The following is a 21,052-nucleotide window of genomic DNA, read 5'->3' on the forward strand; positions in this document are numbered from 1 at the left end:
GATCACTGGTAAAAAAAAAAAAAAAAAAAAAAGTAAAAAAACCCACAGGAGCCGGTGGTTGGTGCTCCGCTGCGGGCTTCCGGGCGCCGGGGTCCTCCATGTGCTGCCTTGTGATCCCCGGTGCAGTAAATTGATGCTGCAAAACAGCAGCTCACTTTACAGCACCGGGGGTCACAGCAGCGCACAGGATCATGCGCCCTGAACTTGCAAGTATATTTACCATGCGGGGGGAGGGGGTCCACGGTGTGAGAGGGGGAGTCGACCCGGTGGCGGTGGTAGCTGCGATGTCGGTGGTGGTAGCTCATGAGCAGCAGGACATCGGGGTATTTTTCCCGAAAAATACCCCGATGATGCTGCGGACAGGCATTGCAGGGACAGAGCTTGCTCGCAGTGCGGATTCGGGCGATTTTATCACCTCACATCTGCATCCTTGGATGCGAGTGGTGATAAATAGGCCCCTTAGTACATCTGGCCCTCTGCCTGTTATTGCCCAGTCTTGTTTTATTACTGTTTTGTTCCCAACTGTAGAGTGCATCAGCGTATGCTGGCGATATATCAGTAAATGTTAATAAATAACTATACTACAACGGATGTGTATATATATTAACCCCCATGCACTGAAAAAATGCAATTTATTTTCCCCTTTAGTGCAGAAGTAGCGGAGGATACATGTTATGGCCCCTACACACTTGCCGATGTGTGCGGCCGATATGAACGATCTCGTTCAGTAATGAACGATAAATCGTTCATATCGCTCAGTGTGTATTCACCAATGATGAACGATGCGCGTCATGGATAATGTGATCGGCTGCTGACTGCTGGGAGTGCCAGGGGCTCACTCGGTCTTAGGAGCAGGGGCTGTTCTCCTGGACTCAGTCCCCCCCCCTCCCCCCTCCCTGACAGCCCCCTCCCCGCCTGCAGGCATAGCTGAGTCACAATGATATTGTGCTGCTGCTGAGAGTGAGGGGGAGGGGGTGGGAGGGGGTGGCCCGGGCTGTGCTGTATATCCAGTTCCTCTGCTTCCTGGGATACATCCTCTCTCACTATGTCTGGGAAAAAGGTGATTGTTGTCTTCGGAGCCACAGGTGAGTGGGGGAAGCAGGGTGGTGCAGCCTACAGGCAGTCAGGGGGTACAGATACAGGGTAATCAGGGGCGGATCCAGAAGAAAATGATAGGGGGGGCACCATGGAAGGGGCAAGTACATTTGCGTGCGGCTTCGGTGCATGTGAGGTGGCGCTTCTTATACAATGCCCACAGTTGTAGCGCTCATTATGCAATGTCCCCTGTACTGGTAGTGCCCCTTATATAGACCCCATAGTAGTGGTGCCCCTTATGCAATGCCCGTATTGCCCCCAGTAGTAATGTTGCCTGTAGTAATGCCCCCAGTCATTTAGTGAGTGTGGCCAATTAAAATGAGACGTGATACACAGACATATGCCCCCAATAGTGCAGTGCCAAATCCACAATTGCACCCACAGTGCCAGATCCACAATTGCACCCACAGTGCCAGATCCAAAAATGCCCCCACAGTGCCAGATCCAAAAATGCCCCCACAGTGCCAGATCCACAAATGCCCCCACAGTGCCAGATCCAAAAATGCCCCCACAGTGCCAGATCCAAAAATGCCCCCACAGTGCCAGATCCAAAAATGCCCCTACAGTGCCAGATCCACAGCTGCCCCTACAGTGCCAGATCCAAAAATGCCCCCACAGTGTCAGGTATACAAATGCCCCTACAGTGCCAGATCCAAAAATGCAACTACAGTGCCAGATCCAAAAATGCCCCCACAGTGCCAGATCCAAAAATGCCCCCACAGTGCCAGATCCAAAAATGCCCCCACAGTGCCAGATCCAAAAATGCCCCTACAGTGCCAGATCCACAGCTGCCCCTACAGTGCCAGATCCAAAAATGCCCCCACAGTGTCAGGTATACAAATGCCCCTACAGTGCCAGATCCAAAAATGCAACTACAGTGTCAGGTACACAAATGCCCCCACAGTGTCAGGTACACAAATGCCCCCCACAGTGCCAGGTAAACAATTGCCCCCCACAGTGCCAGGTAAACAATTGCCCTCACAGTGCCAGGTATACAAATGCCCCCACAGCAGGTATACAAATGCCCCGACAGCAGGTATACAAATGCCTCCACAGCAGTGCTGCAGCTGCTTACCGCTGCTGCTTCTCTACCCGGCTCTGAGGGTGTCAGGAAGAGAGCGCGGCTATGTCTGGCGCCGGTGGAGGCGGCGCGTAGGACTTCAAACTAGCCGCCGGTTCGTGAGACAATCAGAGCTTGCGGACCGGCAGCTCTTGATTGGCTGCCGTTCCGCAAGCTCTGATTGGCTCACAAACCGGCGGCTGGTTTGAAGTCCGCTACACGCCGCCAGATAGCCGCGCTCTCCTCCTGACAGCCGAGTCATGCTGCCGCCGGACTGAGCGGCAGCGTGTCTCAGTGACACAAGCGGGGGGAGGAGGAGGGGGGGGGGGGGGGCGGGGTGCCCCACAAATGACAGGGGGGGCACAGCCCCCCCCCCCCCCCCCCCCCTGGATCCACCACTGGGTGTAATTGCAGGGCAGTCAGTGGGTACAGGTACAGTGTAATTGCTGGGCAGTCAGTGGGTACAGGTACAGGGTAATTGCTGGGCAGTCAGTGGGTACAGGTACAGTGTAATTGCTGGGTAGTCAGTGGGTACAGGTACAGTGTAATTGCTGGGCAGTCAGTGGGTACAGGTACAGGGTAATTGCTGGGCAGTCAGTGGGTACAGGTACAGTGTAATTGCTTTGCAGTCAGGGGGTACAGGTACAGGGTAATTGCTGGGCAGTCAGTGGGTACAGGTATAGTGTAATTGCTGGGCAGTCAGTGGGTACAGGTACAGTGTAATTGCTGGGCAGTCAGTGGGTACAGGTACAGGGTAATTGCTGGGCAGTCAGTGGGTACAGGTACAGTGTAATTGCTGGGCAGTCAGTGGGTACAGGTACAGTGTAATTGCTGGGCAGTCAGTGGGTACAGGTACAGGGTAATTGCTGGGCAGTCAGTGGGTACAGGTACAGTGTAATTGCTGTGCAGTCAGTGGGTACAGGTACAGGGTAATTGCTGGGCAGTCAATGGGTACAGGTACAGGGTAATTGCTGGGCAGTCAGTGGGTACAGGTACAGGGTAATTGCTGGGCAGTCAGTGGGTACAGGTACAGGGTAATTGCTGGGCAGTCAGGGGGGACAGGTACAGTGTAATTGCTGGGCAGCCAGTGGGTACAGGTACAGGGTAATTGCTGGGCAGTCAGTGGGTACAGGCACAGTGTAATTGCTGGGCAGTCAGTGGGTACAGGCACAGTGTAATTGCTGGGCAGTCAGTGGGTACAGGTACAGGGTAATTGCTGGGCAGTCAGTGGGTACAGGTACAGGGTAATTGCTGGGCAGTCAGTGGGTACAGGTACAGGGTAATTGCTGGGCAGTCAGTGGGTACAGGTACAGTGTTATTGCTGGGCAGTCAGTGGGTACAGGTACAGGGTAATTGCTGGGCAGTCAGTGGGTACAGGTACAGTGTAATTGCTGGGCAGTCAGTGGGTACAGGTACAGGGTAATTGCTGGGCAGTCAGGGGGGACAGGTACAGTGTAATTGCTGGGCAGCCAGTGGGTACAGGTACAGGGTAATTGCTGGGCAGTCAGTGGGTACAGGCACAGTGTAATTGCTGGGCAGTCAGTGGGTACAGGTACAGGGTAATTGCTGGGCAGTCAGTGTGTACAGGTACAGTGTAATTGCTGGGCAGTCAGTGGGTACAGGTACAGTGTAATTGCTGGGCAGTCAGTGGGTACAGGTACAGTGTAATTGCTTGACAGTCAGTGGGTATGGGTACAGGGTAATTGCTGGGCAGTCAGTGGGTACAGGTACAGTGTAATAGCTGGGCAGTCAGTGGGTACAGGTACAGTGTAATTGCAGGGCAGTCAGTGGGTACAGGTACAGGGTAATTGCTGGGCAGTCAGTGGGTACAGGTACAGTGTTATTGCAGGGTAGTCAGTGGTTACAGGTACAGTGTAATTGCTGGGCAGTCAGCGGGTACAGGTACAGTGTCATTGCTGGGCAGTCAGCGGGTACAGGTACAGGGTAATTGCTGGGCAGTCAGTGGGTGCAGGTACAGTGTAATTGCAGGGCAGTCAGTGGGTACAGGTACAGTGTAATTGCAGGGCAGTCAGTGGGTACAGGTACAGGGTAATTGCTGGGCAGTCAGTGGGTACAGGTACAGTGTTATTGCAGGGTAGTCAGTGGTTACAGGTACAGGGTAATTGCTGAGCAGTCAGTGGTTACAGGTACAGTGTAATTGCTGGGCAGTCAGCGGGTACAGGTACAGGGTAATTGCTGGGCAGTCAGTGGTTACAGGTACAGTGTAATTGCTGGGCAGTCAGCGGGTACAGGTACAGGGTAATTGCTGGGCAGTCAGTGGGTACAGGTACAGTGTAATTGCAGGGCAGTCAGTGGGTACAGGTACAGGGTAATTGCTGGGCAGTCAGTGGGTACAGGTACAGGGTAATTGCTGGGCAGTCAGTGGGTACATGCACAGGATAATTGCTGGGCAGTCAGTGGGTACAGGTACAGTGTAATTGCTGGGCAGTCAGTGGGTACAGGCACAGTGTAATTGCTGGGCAGTCAGTGGGTACAGGTACAGTGTAATTGCTGGGCAGTCAGTGGGTACAGGTACAGGGTAAATGCTGGGCAGTCAGTGGGTACAGGTACAGGGTAATTGCTGGGCAGTCAGTGGGTACAGGTACAGTGTAATTGCTTTGCAGTCAGGGGGTACAGGTACAGGGTAATTGCTGGGCAGTCAGTGGGTACAGGTATAGTGTAATTGCTGGGCAGTCAGTGGGTACAGGTACAGTGTAATTGCTGGGCAGTCAGTGGGTACAGGTACAGGGTAATTGCTGGGCAGTCAGTGGGTACAGGTACAGTGTAATTGCTGGGCAGTCAGTGGGTACAGGTACAGTGTAATTGCTGGGCAGTCAGTGGGTACAGGTACAGGGTAATTGCTGGGCAGTCAGTGGGTACAGGTACAGTGTAATTGCTGTGCAGTCAGTGGGTACAGGTACAGGGTAATTGCTGGGCAGTCAATGGGTACAGGTACAGGGTAATTGCTGGGCAGTCAGTGGGTACAGGTACAGGGTAATTGCTGGGCAGTCAGTGGGTACAGGTACAGGGTAATTGCTGGGCAGTCAGGGGGGACAGGTACAGTGTAATTGCTGGGCAGCCAGTGGGTACAGGTACAGGGTAATTGCTGGGCAGTCAGTGGGTACAGGCACAGTGTAATTGCTGGGCAGTCAGTGGGTACAGGCACAGTGTAATTGCTGGGCAGTCAGTGGGTACAGGTACAGGGTAATTGCTGGGCAGTCAGTGGGTACAGGTACAGGGTAATTGCTGGGCAGTCAGTGGGTACAGGTACAGGGTAATTGCTGGGCAGTCAGTGGGTACAGGTACAGTGTTATTGCTGGGCAGTCAGTGGGTACAGGTACAGGGTAATTGCTGGGCAGTCAGTGGGTACAGGTACAGTGTAATTGCTGGGCAGTCAGTGGGTACAGGTACAGGGTAATTGCTGGGCAGTCAGGGGGGACAGGTACAGTGTAATTGCTGGACAGCCAGTGGGTACAGGTACAGGGTAATTGCTGGGCAGTCAGTGGATACAGGCACAGTGTAATTGCTGGGCAGTCAGTGGGTACAGGTACAGGGTAATTGCTGGGCAGTCAGTGTGTACAGGTACAGTGTAATTGCTGGGCAGTCAGTGGGTACAGGTACAGTGTAATTGCTGGGCAGTCAGTGGGTACAGGTACAGTGTAATTGCTTGACAGTCAGTGGGTATGGGTACAGGGTAATTGCTGGGCAGTCAGTGGGTACAGGTACAGTGTAATAGCTGGGCAGTCAGTGGGTACAGGTACAGTGTAATTGCAGGGCAGTCAGTGGGTACAGGTACAGGGTAATTGCTGGGCAGTCAGTGGGTACAGGTACAGTGTTATTGCAGGGTAGTCAGTGGTTACAGGTACAGTGTAATTGCTGGGCAGTCAGCGGGTACAGGTACAGTGTCATTGCTGGGCAGTCAGCGGGTACAGGTACAGGGTAATTGCTGGGCAGTCAGTGGGTGCAGGTACAGTGTAATTGCAGGGCAGTCAGTGGGTACAGGTACAGTGTAATTGCAGGGCAGTCAGTGGGTACAGGTACAGGGTAATTGCTGGGCAGTCAGTGGGTACAGGTACAGTGTTATTGCAGGGTAGTCAGTGGTTACAGGTACAGGGTAATTGCTGAGCAGTCAGTGGTTACAGGTACAGTGTAATTGCTGGGCAGTCAGCGGGTACAGGTACAGGGTAATTGCTGGGCAGTCAGTGGTTACAGGTACAGTGTAATTGCTGGGCAGTCAGCGGGTACAGGTACAGGGTAATTGCTGAGCAGTCAGTGGGTACAGGTACAGTGTAATTGCAGGGCAGTCAGTGGGTACAGGTACAGGGTAATTGCTGGGCAGTCAGTGGGTACAGGTACAGGGTAATTGCTGGGCAGTCAGTGGGTACATGCACAGGATAATTGCTGGGCAGTCAGTGGGTACAGGTACAGTGTAATTGCTGGGCAGTCAGTGGGTACAGGCACAGTGTAATTGCTGGGCAGTCAGTGGGTACAGGTACAGTGTAATTGCTGGGCAGTCAGTGGGTACAGGTACAGGGTAAATGCTGGGCAGTCAGTGGGTACAGGTACAGGGTAATTGCTGGGCAGTCAGTGGGTACAGGTACAGGGTAATTGCTGGGCAGTCAGTGGGTACAGGTACAGTGTAATTGCTGGGCAGTCAGGGGGTACAGGTACAGGGTAATTACTGGGCAGTCAGTGGGTACAGGTACAGTCTAATTGCTGGGTAGTCAGTGGGTACAGGCACAGTGTAATTGCTGGGCAGTCAGTGGGTACAGGTACAGTGTAATTGCAGGGCAGTCAGTGGGTACAGGTACAGTGTAATTGCTGGGCAGTTAGTGGGTACATGTACAGGGTAATTGCTGGGCAGTCACTGGGTACAGGTACAGTGTAATTGCTGGGCAGTCAGTGGGTACAGGTACAGTGTAATTGCTGGGCAGTCAGTGGGTACAGGTACAGTGTAATTGCTGGGCAGTCAGTGGGTACAGGTAGAGTGTAATTGCACAGTATTACACTATAAAATTAATTTTTTGTAGTAGGTGGGGAGTGGACAGGGCTGCCTTATATTACAGAGAACAATAAAACACATTGGCCTCACAAGGATGAAAATAAAACACAATGGCCCCCGATAGGAAAAAAAACACTTTAGCCCCAACAGGTACACATTGGCCCCCACAGGAATAAATAAAACACATTGGCCCGACAGGAAAATAACTACCACATTGGCCCCCAACAGGAAAAGAAAAACAATGTCCCCCTACAGGAAAAACAAACAAACAAACAAACAAACAAACAAACAAACAAACACTGTATATCAGGGGTGTCAAAGACAAGGCCCGCGGGCCAAATCCGGCCCGCCAGACCTCGTCTGATGGCCCGCGGTGCCGCCGCCATGAAACCCCCTTCTCCCGAGTGCCCAGCTCGGGGGGGGGGCGGGGTTTCGCGGAATGACGCGATTGCGTCGTGACGTCACGGCGCAAACGCGTCATTCAACGAAACCCTGTCGGAGGAGGGAGAAGGGAGCCGTGCAGACGAGGAGGGAGAGGCGGCTGAAGAGCGGCGAGAACCGCTTCAAATGTAAGTCAGCCCCTCTCCCTTCCTCTCTTTCTCTCTCTCTCCCTCCTTCCACCACCTGCCGCTATGTGTAAAATGGGGACCTGTACCTGCCGCTATGTGTAAAATGGGGACCTGTACCTGCCGCTATGTGTAAAATGGGGACCTGTGCCTGCCACAATGTGTAAAATGGGGACCTGTGCCTGCCACAATGTGTAAAATGGGGACCTGTGCCTGCCGCAATGTGTAAAATGGGGACCTGTGCCTGCCGCAATGTGTAAAATGGGGACCTGTGCCTGCCGCAATGTGTAAAATGGGGACCTGTGCCTGCCACAATGTGTAAAATGGGGACCTGTGCCTGCCACAATGTGTAAAATGGGGACCTGTGCCTGCCACAATGTGTAAAATGGGGACCTGTACCTGCCGCTATGTGTAAAATGGGGACCTGTGCCTGCCAGAATGTGTAAAATGGGGACCTGTGCCTGCCACAATGTGTAAAATGGGGACCTGTACCTGCCGCTATGTGTAAAATGGGGACCTGTGCCTGCCACAATGTGTAAAATGGGGACCTGTGCCTGCCACAATGTGTAAAATGGGGACCTGTACCTGCCGCTGTGTGTAAAATGGGGACCTGTGCCTGCCACAATGTGTAAAATGGGGACCTGTGCCTGCCACAATGTGTAAAATGGGGACCTGTACCTGCCGCTATGTGTAAAATGGGGACCTGTGCCTGCCGCAATGTGTAAAATGGGGACCTGTGCACTATAAAAGGGGGCACATGGCTGGGCACTATAAAAGGGGGCACATGGCTGGGCACTTTAAAAGGGGGCAGATGGCTGGGCACATATAAGGCAGGTGGAGCGGTAAATTTTGGATAGACCTACAGATACAACCGGCCCTTTGATGGGGACCAAACTGCTGATGCGGCCCCCGATGAATTTGAGTTTGACACCCCTGCTGTATATTATACCATCTGCTGTGGTAACCTACATATAATACCAGTAAGGATGCCCATCACATTACACAGCCAGGGGAACACATCATATTATATTGGCTGTGTATCCCTTCACATTGCACCAGTAGTGCTGCCACTTGCGATATAGCAGCAAAGATGCCAATTATTTTACACTGACATGGTTCCTGGAGCAATGTTGGAAAGCAGACACAAAGAGGGACTTTTATAAAAGCTCCTCATGCTCATCCAGGGGGAGCCAGAGACTGAGCTCACAGGCAAAGTGGTACAACAGGTCAGCGACTATACATATTGGGTACACCTGTCCCGGAAACTCTCAAAATGGCAGATGTGAGGAGATCTTATTTATCTGTTGAGTGATGTTACCGTGTTGTGCGTTGAGCTTGAAGGTTCGTCCCAGTTGTAAAAGTCCCATTGTGTCGGCGTCCATTTCTGCCCATGGTGCTGGCAGTTCCTGCTGTGCTGGGGCTGGCAGTGTGTTTTCTGATGCACTACAGACAATGGGACTCAAGGTGTGTGGGGCAGGTCCACGTGATGTCATGATGTCACGCAGTACCAGTATTGGTGATATTAATAATGGTCTAAACCCCATTGCTGAGCCTCTGTAAAACATGGAACTAGAAGCCAGCCTTTGTGAAGGATCATGGATGGGCCGGATTTCATGGGGCACGGCAATGGGTCCCTTGGGACCCACTGGACCCTAGACAGGGGCCTAGGTTGCCTTGTGGGAAATCCGGACCTGCCACCAAGAGACACAGTGCTGCACGCTGAGACACAGTCTACCGTCTCCGCAATGTCCTCACCTTCCAAACTGCGCCCTGATGCTTAAAATCTGGGGAGGGATCTCTGTTACTGGCCTGACACAGTACCATGAAGTGCAGATGGTGCTGGGTGACATGTAAAACACAGCATCTGTGAAACTGATCCTGGGGAGAATACTGTGTATATATATATATATATATATATATATAAATAACAATGTTAATTCATTGAAACGTTACGTTTGATATACTGTTGTGTCCAGTGTTATTATTGCTCAAGCCTATGAGTGCCGCACCTTGGAATATATATATATATATATATGGTATATTCCTGTTTATTATGTATATGTGCATAAATAAACATGTTTGTGTACATTACTTTGTTCCCTCTTTCATGCAATCTACTGTTTGTACTAAACTATTTGTTTATAATCCTCTCCGGCAGGAGCTCAGGGCGGGGCAGTGGCCGACGCGCTACTACAAGATGGCTACTTTGCGGTCAGGGCGGTGACTCGGGACACCAGCAAACCAGCAGCTGTGAAGCTGAGGGAGGCCGGGGCGGAGGTGGTGTGCGCAGATCTGGACAATGAGGAAAGTCTGGTGGCCGCACTGACCGGAGCCTATGGAACTTTCTTGAACACCACCTCCTGGGAACACTTCAGCAAGGAGAAGGAGGTGGCCCAGGTAAGGCCCCCGTGTACAGTGTATAGAGAAATGCTAGCCACCACTGTAACCCAATTTATTCTTCTGTAAAGGGGCAACGTTACCTGAACGTGATCTTTGCATAATAGTGCAGCTCACTCCTACTAATGGAACCATGGGGGTCTTATGTTGGGGACCCCTCTGGCTTGGGAGATACTGTACTCTGCTGGCATTTTAGCAGACACTTTTTCCAAACTGACAGCCAATAAACCACGATTGGCGGAAGACCTATCAATCAAAGTGGGGTGACTACTGATTGGTCCTTCTGCCTACTCCCATACTGTGCTGTAATTTAAAAGAGCAAACAAATTAGATTTCCGAGTTTTGCACCACAGGACTGGTGGATTCTGGGAAAATTAGCTGCACATTAGACCCAGGGGGATTGTGTTACAAGCATCCCCGAGTTAGCGCAACGTATAGGTAGGTAGTAGTGCAGCTTTATGTTATGACGGAGCGCCCCTTTAATCTCTCATTTCACACTGGTGGAAAAATTATATTGCGACAATCTTCCAATTTCTTAATCCAATATACAGAAGTAAAAGCAATAAACAGCAAATATGCAATTTAATATAAATTCCACCCAAATAGTAGCACAGCTTTTCCTTCCATCAAGCCTGGTCCCCGTACAGCAAGGTCGCATAGTAAAAAGTTAGTGAGAGTAAGCTGCCTTCCGGTGTCAATAGGCAACACAATGACAAGCAATCTGCTTCCTCTTCATTGCTAAAATTATTAATATGTATTTATGGCTATTTTGTAACCATAAGTTATATAAATAATTTTGCTGCATCATTGCTTATATTTGGGCTTAACATACTATCCCTTTAAACAAGGACACTCATGGAATACACAGGTTCCGTGGCTGGCTGACTTGAAGCCTGAATTTCACCTGCTTTTAATCAGCCACAAAACCTGTGTAATCCATGAGTGTTCCAATTTAAAGTGACAGTATAGTAGCATGACCAACTGCCACATCCCGACACTGAGGATCCTGACACCGGACAGTATTTTACTCCTTTCCCCTACCCTAACCCTTTGGGGGTGGCGGTTAGGGCTTATACGTGGGGGGCGGTGGCTAGTAATAACTTTCGGGGTGTGGTGGCTACGGCTTAGTACCCCACTAGTACCTAACCCTAACTCTCTCTAGTGCCTAACACAAACCCTCCCCACTAACCCTAACCCTGATACTCACCTTTGGGGACCCCATAACACAAGTTTTCGTCTCTCTCCTAGAACCACTGGTGATTGCACCATTTTGAAGTAAATTGGCTCAAACATTGATGAAGATCTTTCTCCTTTACAGGGAAAATTGATCGCAGATGTAATCAAACGACTTGGCGTGTCCTTCGTGGTCTACAGTGGCCTAGAAAACGTGAAGAAGCTGACAGGGGGAAAGCTGGAAGTGCTCCATTTCGACGGCAAAGGGGAGATAGAAGAATATTTTAGAGAGATTGGAGTCTCTATGACCAGTGTGCGACTTCCAGGTTACTTTGAGAACCTCCTGACCTTCTTCAGGCCCCAGAAGAACAAGGACAGTGACAGCTACTCTCTGGGTATGGCACAGGGTGATGCCTTGTGGGGGTATGGTGAAGGAGGGGAACATGGTGGCTGTCTGAGCAACCACCTGAAGGTGTGGAGACTGGTTGGAGGATGCGTATCTTATATAGTGTAGAATGACAAAGGCGGTCCGGGGACATGGTTGGGTGGTTTGGGGATGTAACCAAATGTATGAATATATAGGTATGAAACTTATTATCTGGAATGCCTCGGAATTTCCGATTATCTGATTGGCTATTGAACATTGTACACCTGGACAAGCAGAAGATAATTATAAGGTGGTCTGACCCTAGTCAAGTACACATGTAAGTTCATATGTCCTCCTAGTTTTATAAGTGATGAGTGGCGCTCCGTAGCGGTTGCGTTTCTGAAGCTGTCGCAGTTCTCGAGTTTTGTTGGGCACATTAACACTTTTCACATGTTACATATGTCATCTTCAAAATGTAATTCCAGTCATGCCCATGGGTGACGTTCCGCTGGATATGATGTGTGTGAAAGACTTGGGTCCCATCGTCGTCAATATCCTGAAGTCTCCGTCGCAATACGCCGGCAAGGACATCGGGCTCAGCGCGGAGAAGCTGACGGTGGAGCAGTATGCAGATATATTGTCCAAAGCCTTAGGGAAAACCATCAAGGATGCCAAAGTGAGTATTGGTGGGACAGGGCTCTCCCAGTTGGACCCATGACACAAGAGGAGGTAGTGGAGGTGTGATCTGTACCAGCACTATAATCCTGGCGCCTACTTAACGAGAGCCTTGCACCTGCTGCAAGTGATAGATAGTTTGTAAAGGCCTGAAACAGTAACAATCCCTGTGCTGAAATGCAATGAAGGTATGAACAGTAGGTCTGCTTATTACCATTGCCATCAGTGCACCCTGAATAAGAGTCCTCCTGGTACAAGACACAGGTTCCCTTGGTGGTGCATGCTGTGGTACGCTGGTGCTATGTGCTAAGGCAAGGATAGCTGAAACAGTGCAACCCCCAACGCGTTTCATCCCTTGAGTCTGTCTCTGAGGGATGAAACGCGTTGACAGTTGCCCTCTTTCAGCTATCCCTGTCCTATCATGCAGCACCGATCACCTGTCAGCGGCATTGGACCGTTCAACAGCGGATACGACTCAAGTGATCGATTATGGTTGGCATGCATTAGCTCAACATTGACAAAAGATTGCCAAAAAGGTTAACGTGGAAATAGTCGACACAGAAAAGGTCAACATTTTTTTACATTTTTTTTTTTCATTTCTTTAACTATCATACTTTACCTTCCACGTGGACTACGATTGGGAATAATAACCTCGCCCGAAGCATGGGGAGCGCAGCGAAGCGATACACTTATTGTGGTTCCACGTGCAAATACGGAGATGACACCAAGATTAACTAAAAAGCTCAAGTCGACCTTTTGTCAAAGTCGACCTTTTGGGGCCGACCTAGACACTTTCTAACTAATTACTGTCAACCATGTATACCGCACCTCTTCTGAGTTATGAAGTTCAATATCCCCCACCCCCACCCCCCACCCTTGCCAAATTTATAGCTGGTGGTACCTGTGATTCTGATGAGGGGTTAAGCAGTGGCTGGGCTGTCTATTGAGATGCTCACTGGCTGCAGCTCCAATCTACCGAGGGCTGCATAAAGTCGCACCATCGAGTGGACATCGTACATGGTAGCTCAGAATGTCTGTTGGCATTTGCCCGCTGGAGTTAGAGGAACTGCATCTTTCGACGCCCACGGCTTGCCCGCCAAATTGATCCACCCCCACTGGCACTGCCCCGGTATGTCTATCATTACTGTATGAACCTCCGTCCAGTTCTTATCTGGGTGTGCCAGCTGTGACTATGAACAAGACCATATGGCCTTTCATGGATGAAATACTCTGCAGGCTGATTAATGACATTGAAGGTGTAGTGAGTGAGAGCGAGGGACTCGGCTAAATGTGGTATACGTCTAACCCACGTCTCTCTGCTTACAGATATCCCCTGATGCCTATGAGAAGCTGGGCTTCCCGGCAGCACACCAACTGGCCAACATGTTCCGCTTCAACATCACGAGACCTGACCGGGATGTGGACATCACCCTCAAAATCTACCCAGAGGCCAGGAAGTTCCAGCAGTGGATTGAGGAGAACAAGGACGCATTTAACGACCTGTGAATGATTCCCTCGGCACTGACTGCTGATTCCAAGCAAAAGAATATAAAACATTGCGATCAGTGTGAGGAGATGTTCCCTGGACCAGCAATGTGACACGGACATCTCTGTTTTTCTTTCTTACTTTTTATGTTTTTTATTACAAATATTTTTGATAAAAGACAATAACAACATGACACGTCTCAAGCATTATTAACCTTTATTTATATACAGTATGAGGAATACAACTTTTCATGATAACCCCTTGTACAGCCATTTATCTGCATTGGTTTGGTTTCCCCTTGGTTCCTCACCTATTTTCATCTCTGTAATTACGTTATCCACCCTTCTAGAAAACATTGCCAGCAGCGTGCCCGTCCCAACCAGTTTGTGCCTGTATCAGTATATGTTAATAACAGTCCAGCCATCTTGTACTGTATTACATGCCTATATTAGATGGTGCTAGAAAAAGTCCCGCTGACACATTCTGATTGGGTGAAGAAATTGTACTAGTTTGGGCTAAGGATAATGGAATGTGCACATAGGGGATCATTCCGACCCGATTGCTCGCTGCAGTTTCTCGCAGCGCAGCGATCAGGTCGCAACTACGCTTGCACCGTCGCCGAAGTGCACCGGTGCATGCCAGTTGTCGTTGCCTAGCGATTGCCTCTGAGGCAGTGGCAGTCGCTGGGCGGGAGGGGGCTGGACAGCGGCGTAAAGCCATCATTTAGGGGGCGCGGCCCGGCCGACGTAGGCATGGCCAAACCGTTGGGAGGGCAGGCCGCAGCGACTTCGCGACGTCACACGAAGCCGCTGCGGGCCGTGGAGCGATGAGTAGCTCCCGGCCAGCACGCTAAAGCTGCGCTGATCGAGAGCTACTCTTGAAGTGCACAGGCATCGACGCAGTGCGATGCCTTTGCACTTGTGCAGGGGAAGGGGGGGGGGCGGCACTGACATGCGGGGTGGACTAGCCCTGTGGTGGGCGTACCCCCACATGTCATTGTGAGTTATTTAGCACAGGTACGATCAACTTGGAATGACCCCCATTGTTCCAGATTTTGACTAAAAAACGGTATAATCCAAGATTATGGGGGGAATTCAATTAGCCGCTGGAATTAATTGTGGGCTAATTGATCCCCCAGGCCTATTCAATTAGCCTCCGCCGGCAGCACTTATTGGGGATTCTTTTTACTCCTCTGAACACAGGTGAAAAAATTCCCAGATAACCAGCCGCGAATCCACATTCCCCCGAATCCACAGATTCTGTGTTAACCTCCCTTAACACGTTAATTTAATGGATGTTAAACAGGATTTTGGGTAAAAGAGGGAGTGCAATCGAATAGCCACAGGCATTAAAGTCCGTGGCTACCTCCTTTTTTCACCTGCGGCAATTTACCGTAGATAATTCAGTTCCCCACTTATGTGCCTTTGTTTTGTATTATGGGGGTCATTCCGAGTTGATCGTAGCCCTACAAAATTTAGCAAATTTTGTCCATAGACATGTGGGGGGACGCCCAGCACAGGGCTATCCCGCCCCGCATGTCAGTGCCGCCCCCCCCTCCCCGCAGAAGTGCAAAAGCATTGCACAGCGGCGATGCGTTTGCACTTTAGGAGTAGCTCCCGGCCAGCGCAGTTTTAGCGTGCTGGCCGGGAGCTACTCGTCGCTCTTCGGCCCGCAGTGGCGGTGTGTGATGTCACGCAGCCGCTGCGGCCCACCCCCCGCGTGGTCCGGCCACGCCTGTGTTGGCCGGACCGCGCCCACGAAACGTCGGCCAAACGCCTCCCCCCTGCCCAGCGACTGCTTCTGCCTGTCAATCAGGCAGAGGCGATTGTAGCGCAACAACAGCGCACTGCGGTGCCGGCGCATGCGCACTTCTGACCCGATCGCGACGCTGCGATAAACTGCAGCATGCGATTGGGTCAGAATGACCCCCTGTATTCCAAGAAGAGTTGGAATATAATATTGTATCAGAGATCTGTTTAAATATTGCTTATTACACATGTTCTCATGTTATAACTCTTTCTTAATAACTATATTTAAGGCAATGCTGCCCCCTGCCGATAAATAAAGTAGATTAATGCAGGTATTCTATGTATGCTATAAGTCAGTGAGGAGTCACCGCCTACTGCCCCTAGGGGATAAAAATGGCATCACGGCAGAGCAGCACTCCTGTTACCAGTATACTGTCCGGTGCCTTCCTAGGTAACCCCCAGCTTGGTTCCAATACATACAGCGATGAGACGGCACTCGGATGAATAAAACACACTGCAAGCTGGTCGTTTTAATGTTTCAGAGTTTTACTTCACTTCGTCATCAGGATAATAAAAGGTTCAAAGCAAACAACATTTATACCACCCCTAACATGTCTCACTTCTGGTCAGGGTGTCTGAAAGGTAAACACCCACTGTGGGCGTCCCAAACTCCATCACCATAATTAACAAAAAACAAACAAAAAAAAAAACACCTGAGCTGGGCAGTAAAAAAAGACCTATCATTTACACAGGGTAGATATAACAATGTTGATACAGCAGTATACATTGGCCCTCATTCAGAGTTGTTCGCTCGCTAGCTGCTTTTAGCAGCATTGCACACGCTAAGCCGCCGCCTACTGGGAGTGCATTTTAGCATAGTAAAATTGCGAACGAAAGATTAGCTAAATTGCAAATAGGCCCTCATTCCGAGTTGTTCGCTCGCAAGGCGATTTTAACAGAGTTGCACACGCTAAGCCGCCGCCTACTGGGAGTGAATCTTAGCATCTTAAAATTGCGAACGAAAGATTCGCAATATTGCGATTACAAACTTCTTAGCAGTTTCAGAGTAGCTTCAGACTTACTCGGCATCTGCGATCAGTTCAGTGCTTGTTGTTCCTGGTTTGACGTCACAAACACACCCAGCGTTCGCCCAGACACTCCTCCGTTTCTCCAGCCACCCCCGCGTTTTTTCCGGAAACGGTAGCGTTTTTTCCCACACGCCCATAAAACGGCCTGTTTCCGCACAGAAAGACCCATTTCCTGTCAATCACACTACGATCGCCGGAGCGAAGAAAAAGCCGTGAGTAAAAATACTAACTTCATAGCAAATTTACTTGGCGCAGTCGCAGTGCGGACATTGCACATGCGCACTAAGCGGAAAATCGCTGCGATGCGATGAAATTTACTGAGCGAACAACCCGGAATGACCACCAGACACTTCTTAGCAGTTTCTGAGTAGCTCCACACTTACTCGGCATCTGCGATCAGTTCAGTGCTTGTCGTTCCTGGTTTGACGTCACAAACACACCCAGCGTTCGCCCAGACACTCCTCCGTTTCTCCAGCCACTCCCACGTTTTTCCCAGAAACGGTAGCGTTTTTTCGCACACACCCATAAAACGGCCAGTTTCCGCCCAGAAACACCCATTTCCTGTCAATCACATTACGATCACCAGAACAAAGAAAAAACCTCGTAATGCCGTGAGTAAAATACCTAACTGCATAGCAAATTTACTTGGCGCAGTCGCACTGCGGACATTGCGCATGCGCATTAGCGACTAATCGCTCCGTTGCGAGAAATAAATAACGAACGAACAACTCGGAATGACCCCCATTGTTACACGTTTTAATGTTTGCAACATTAATAAAAACACTGCAACAGTACACAGTATATATATATATATATATATATATATATATACATACATACTAGGTGCTTCATCGCGCCCAACGGGCACTCTTCACACTGTCGGAAGGGGCTACGCCCCCTAAACCCTTGCATGTCTATCTGGGGTTCAATATTTGCATTATATGGAGCAGGGGCGTTTTAAGAGAGGAGGAGGCCCGTGTGCAGCATTCTGCTTCAGGGGCCACCTCCTCTCTGACCGAGGCACTGCATTTAATACTTACCTCTCCTGGGTCCCCCGGCGGTGCCATCCTTCTCCGCAGCGGCAATAGAGTCTATTGCGCATGCGCAAACCTCCGGGAACACGGCACGGCAACCATTTTCCCGAAGATTTTGCTACTGCGCATGCGCAAAACTCCGTAAAAATGGACGCCATGTCATCTTTCTGGGGTTTTCAGCAGGCGCAATAGAGATTGTTCCCCCTAGTGTTCAAACTCTATTGCGATGCCGAAAAAGGGATGGCTTTGACGGGGGACTTCAGAGAGGTAAGTATTAAGCAAATGGGTGCAGTGTGTGCGGGGTGGGCCCCTCTGGACCTGGGGGCCCGTGTGCCTCGCACACACTGCACCCATTATAGAAACGCCAATGATATGGAGTATTACCTGCATTCCTTTGTTAGTGGTTAAATATTGCACAATGATAGGGCGTGCGATGGTGAATGAGGCGCAGCCCCTCGCGACGGCGTGAACAGCACCTGCAGGGCACGATGTACAGAATGACCGGGTGCGGGGGGGACTGCGGATGGGGGAGGGTGTCTGTAGATGCTGCGGGTGGAGGGGGGGGTGGATGCGGGGGGGGGGGGGGGCGGATGGGGAAGGGTCAGGAGGTGCTGGAGGCTGGGGAGGGGCAGAGGAGAGGGGGCTGCAGATGGGGAAGGGGTCCAGAGGCACTGCAGGTGGGGGAGGGGCAGGGGTGCCACTGGTGGGGGAGGGGCAGGTGCAGGGATGTTGCGGATGGGTGAAGGGTTCCGGAGGTGCTGTGGGATGGGAAGGGGCGGGGGTGGGGTAGGGGGTCTGGAGGCACCGCAGGTGGGGGAGGGGCAGGTGCGGCGGATACGGAAGGGGGTCCGGAGGCGCTGCAGGTTGTGGAGGGGCAGGTGCGGGGGCGCCGTGGGTGGGGGAGGGGTGGGTGAGGGGGGTGACCATGGATGGAGGAGGGTGTCTGCAGATGCTGCGGGTGGAAGGGGGGCAGGTGTGGGGGGAGACATATATGGGGGGTGGATGGTGGAGGGGGTCTGGAGGTGCTGTGGGTGGTGAAGGGGCGGAGGAGTGGAAGCCGCGGGTGGTGTAGGGGGTCTGGAGGCACAGCGTGTGGGGGAGGGGTGGAGTACTGCATGTGGTGGAGGGGAAGGTGCGGAGGTGTGGGTCATTGGGGAGGGGTCTGGAGGTGCTGCGGGTACTGTATTTGCCAAAAGGTAGTTGGAGGGTATGCAGTAACAGGGCCAGGACAGGGGTGACGGGGCCAGGACAGGGATGACGGGGCCAGGACAGGGGCGACGGGGCCAGGGTAGGGGCGGCAGGACCACGATAGGGTTGACAGGGCCAGGATAGGGGTGACAGGGCCAGGATAGGGGTGACAGGGCCAGGATAGGGGTGAAAGGGCTAGGATAGGGGTGACAGGGCCAGGATAGGGGTGACAGGGCAAGGCCAGGGGTGACAGGGACATGACAGAACACAGGGCACGGGAGAGATTGGTATTAGGGACAGGACAGTGGTGACAGACAGATGTGTCTTACCGGAGTCACTGCTGCTGGCTGCTGCTGTTCCACTCTAACCTGTTGGGATCTGCTGCTGGTGGAGACTTGGCATGGCTGACTCTCTCAGGCTGGAGTTCTGCTTCCTCTGCCCGTCCGCATCCCTCACCCCCTCCACAGTCACACAGCGCGGACCACGCACCCTTTCATTGGCCACGCCCCCTTTTCGCAGCGTGTGTGTCCCTCCTGCCTGAAGAAAGCTGGGAGGTATGCACACCTGTCTGCCTGAAGAAAGCTGAGAGGTATGCACCCCTGCCTGTGCCATGCCCATACCATCTGCTTCTCTCCTAGTCTCCTATAGATTTGCCCAGATCTGTGACTCATTTGACTAACTCCGCCCAGTGTTGTGACTCCGCCCAGCGTTAGCAAATGAGGCACAAAGTCACAGATCTGGGCTATTATATAGGAGATAGATATATATACACTGCAAAATGTTTCATACAAAACTTCACAAAAGTTTTTGGTAAAGATTTTAAAGAAATTTGGAAAGATCTGCAAGTACAAGGAACGCTGCCATTTTAATGCATCACTGCTATAATAGCACAGATTAACCTTATCTAATGGCCCATACACACTTCGGCGATTTTGAGCTCAAAGTTGCTAACTTTTGGCGAGTTTGAACAGCCGAGTGAAGCACTTTCCACAGTTTCCTACTGTGGGAAGTGATTCACCCCCCCCCCCCCCCCCCCCAATGGGCATCACTGGGCACAGGGAAAATAGCTCAGTGTGTATGTACGTTTACACTCAAATAGTGCGGTCACAATAATTACAGCCAAAGACCTATCTCTTAAAGTACGTTCCGTTTTGCCCACATAACTCACAGAACATGGGTGGTCATTCCGAGTTGTTCGCTCGCTATGCCGCCTCCCACTGGGAGTGTATTGTAGCTTAGCAGAAGTGCGAAAGAAAAGCAGAAGTGCGAACGAAAAGGATCGCAGAGCGGCGGCAAACTTTTTTTGTGCAGTTTTAGAGTAGTTCAAAACCTACTCAGCGATTGCGATCACTTCAGACTATTCAGTTCCTGTTTTGACGTCGCGAACACGCCCTGCGTTCGTCCAGCCATGCCTGCGTTTTTCCTGGCACGCCTGCGTTTTTACGAACACTCCCTGAAAACGGTCAGTTGACACCCAGAAACGCCCACTTCCTGTCAATCACTCTGCGGCCAGCAGTGCGACTGAAAAGCTTCGCTAGACCTTGTGTGAAACTACATAGTTTGTTGTAATAGTATAACGAGTGTGTGCATTGCAATGCATACGCATGCGCAGAAGTGCCGCTATGACCACCATGGGCAAGTAATAAGATAAACAATACATTTAGTAGTACGCGACAATCTATGTCTGATTTCAAATTTCTTTCCAGTATATGGATGACTAAAATGCATCCCTGTTAACTCTGTTGTAGATGTAGACCCGTAATGTCGGTTTTCATTAACCGGTCTCTGATGTTCTTGCCTCGTATATAAGAAGGTATAATCATAGATTCATGTAGACCTCGGTTGAAATAATGGGCCAAAGTTTCTTAGATGCTCGGTTAATCTCACCACTAGCCTTAATGTAATGAGTAACCCATGGTAATCGTTTACCTTTCATTTTCCCAACACTCCCAGAGAGCAATTCACCCCTCGGTGATCAGAAACGTGGATATCATAACATCAAAGTGAGCGCCGGCTACTGACTTATTGCTGCAAATACGTAGAGATCTAGGAAATTGTTAGTATGGCAGTGGTGTCACAAGGGGGGGGGGGTGCGGGTGGAACCAAAGTGCCGGCACCTGTCACTGTGTAAGTAGTCAGCACTGCAGACAAGGGAGTCTCGGGGGGCAGCCCA

At 51.0% G+C, this 21,052-nt stretch overlaps 1 protein-coding gene across 1 annotated transcript; it reads left to right on the forward strand.

Annotated features, from left to right (window-relative positions):
- Positions 1-921: 921 nt before the first annotated feature.
- LOC134945877 (nmrA-like family domain-containing protein 1) lies at positions 922-14,011 on the forward strand. Its single transcript, XM_063935425.1, has 5 exons — positions 922-1,085; positions 9,882-10,120; positions 11,439-11,688; positions 12,146-12,336; positions 13,662-14,011. The coding sequence occupies exons 1-5, from the start codon at positions 1,046-1,048 to the stop codon at positions 13,839-13,841; spliced, it is 900 nt and encodes a 299-aa protein (XP_063791495.1). The 5' UTR covers positions 922-1,045; the 3' UTR covers positions 13,842-14,011.
- Positions 14,012-21,052: the final 7,041 nt, after the last annotated feature.

Source organism: Pseudophryne corroboree, chromosome 7, assembly GCF_028390025.1.
Source record: "Pseudophryne corroboree isolate aPseCor3 chromosome 7, aPseCor3.hap2, whole genome shotgun sequence".
Classification (NCBI taxonomy): domain Eukaryota; kingdom Metazoa; phylum Chordata; class Amphibia; order Anura; family Myobatrachidae; genus Pseudophryne; species Pseudophryne corroboree.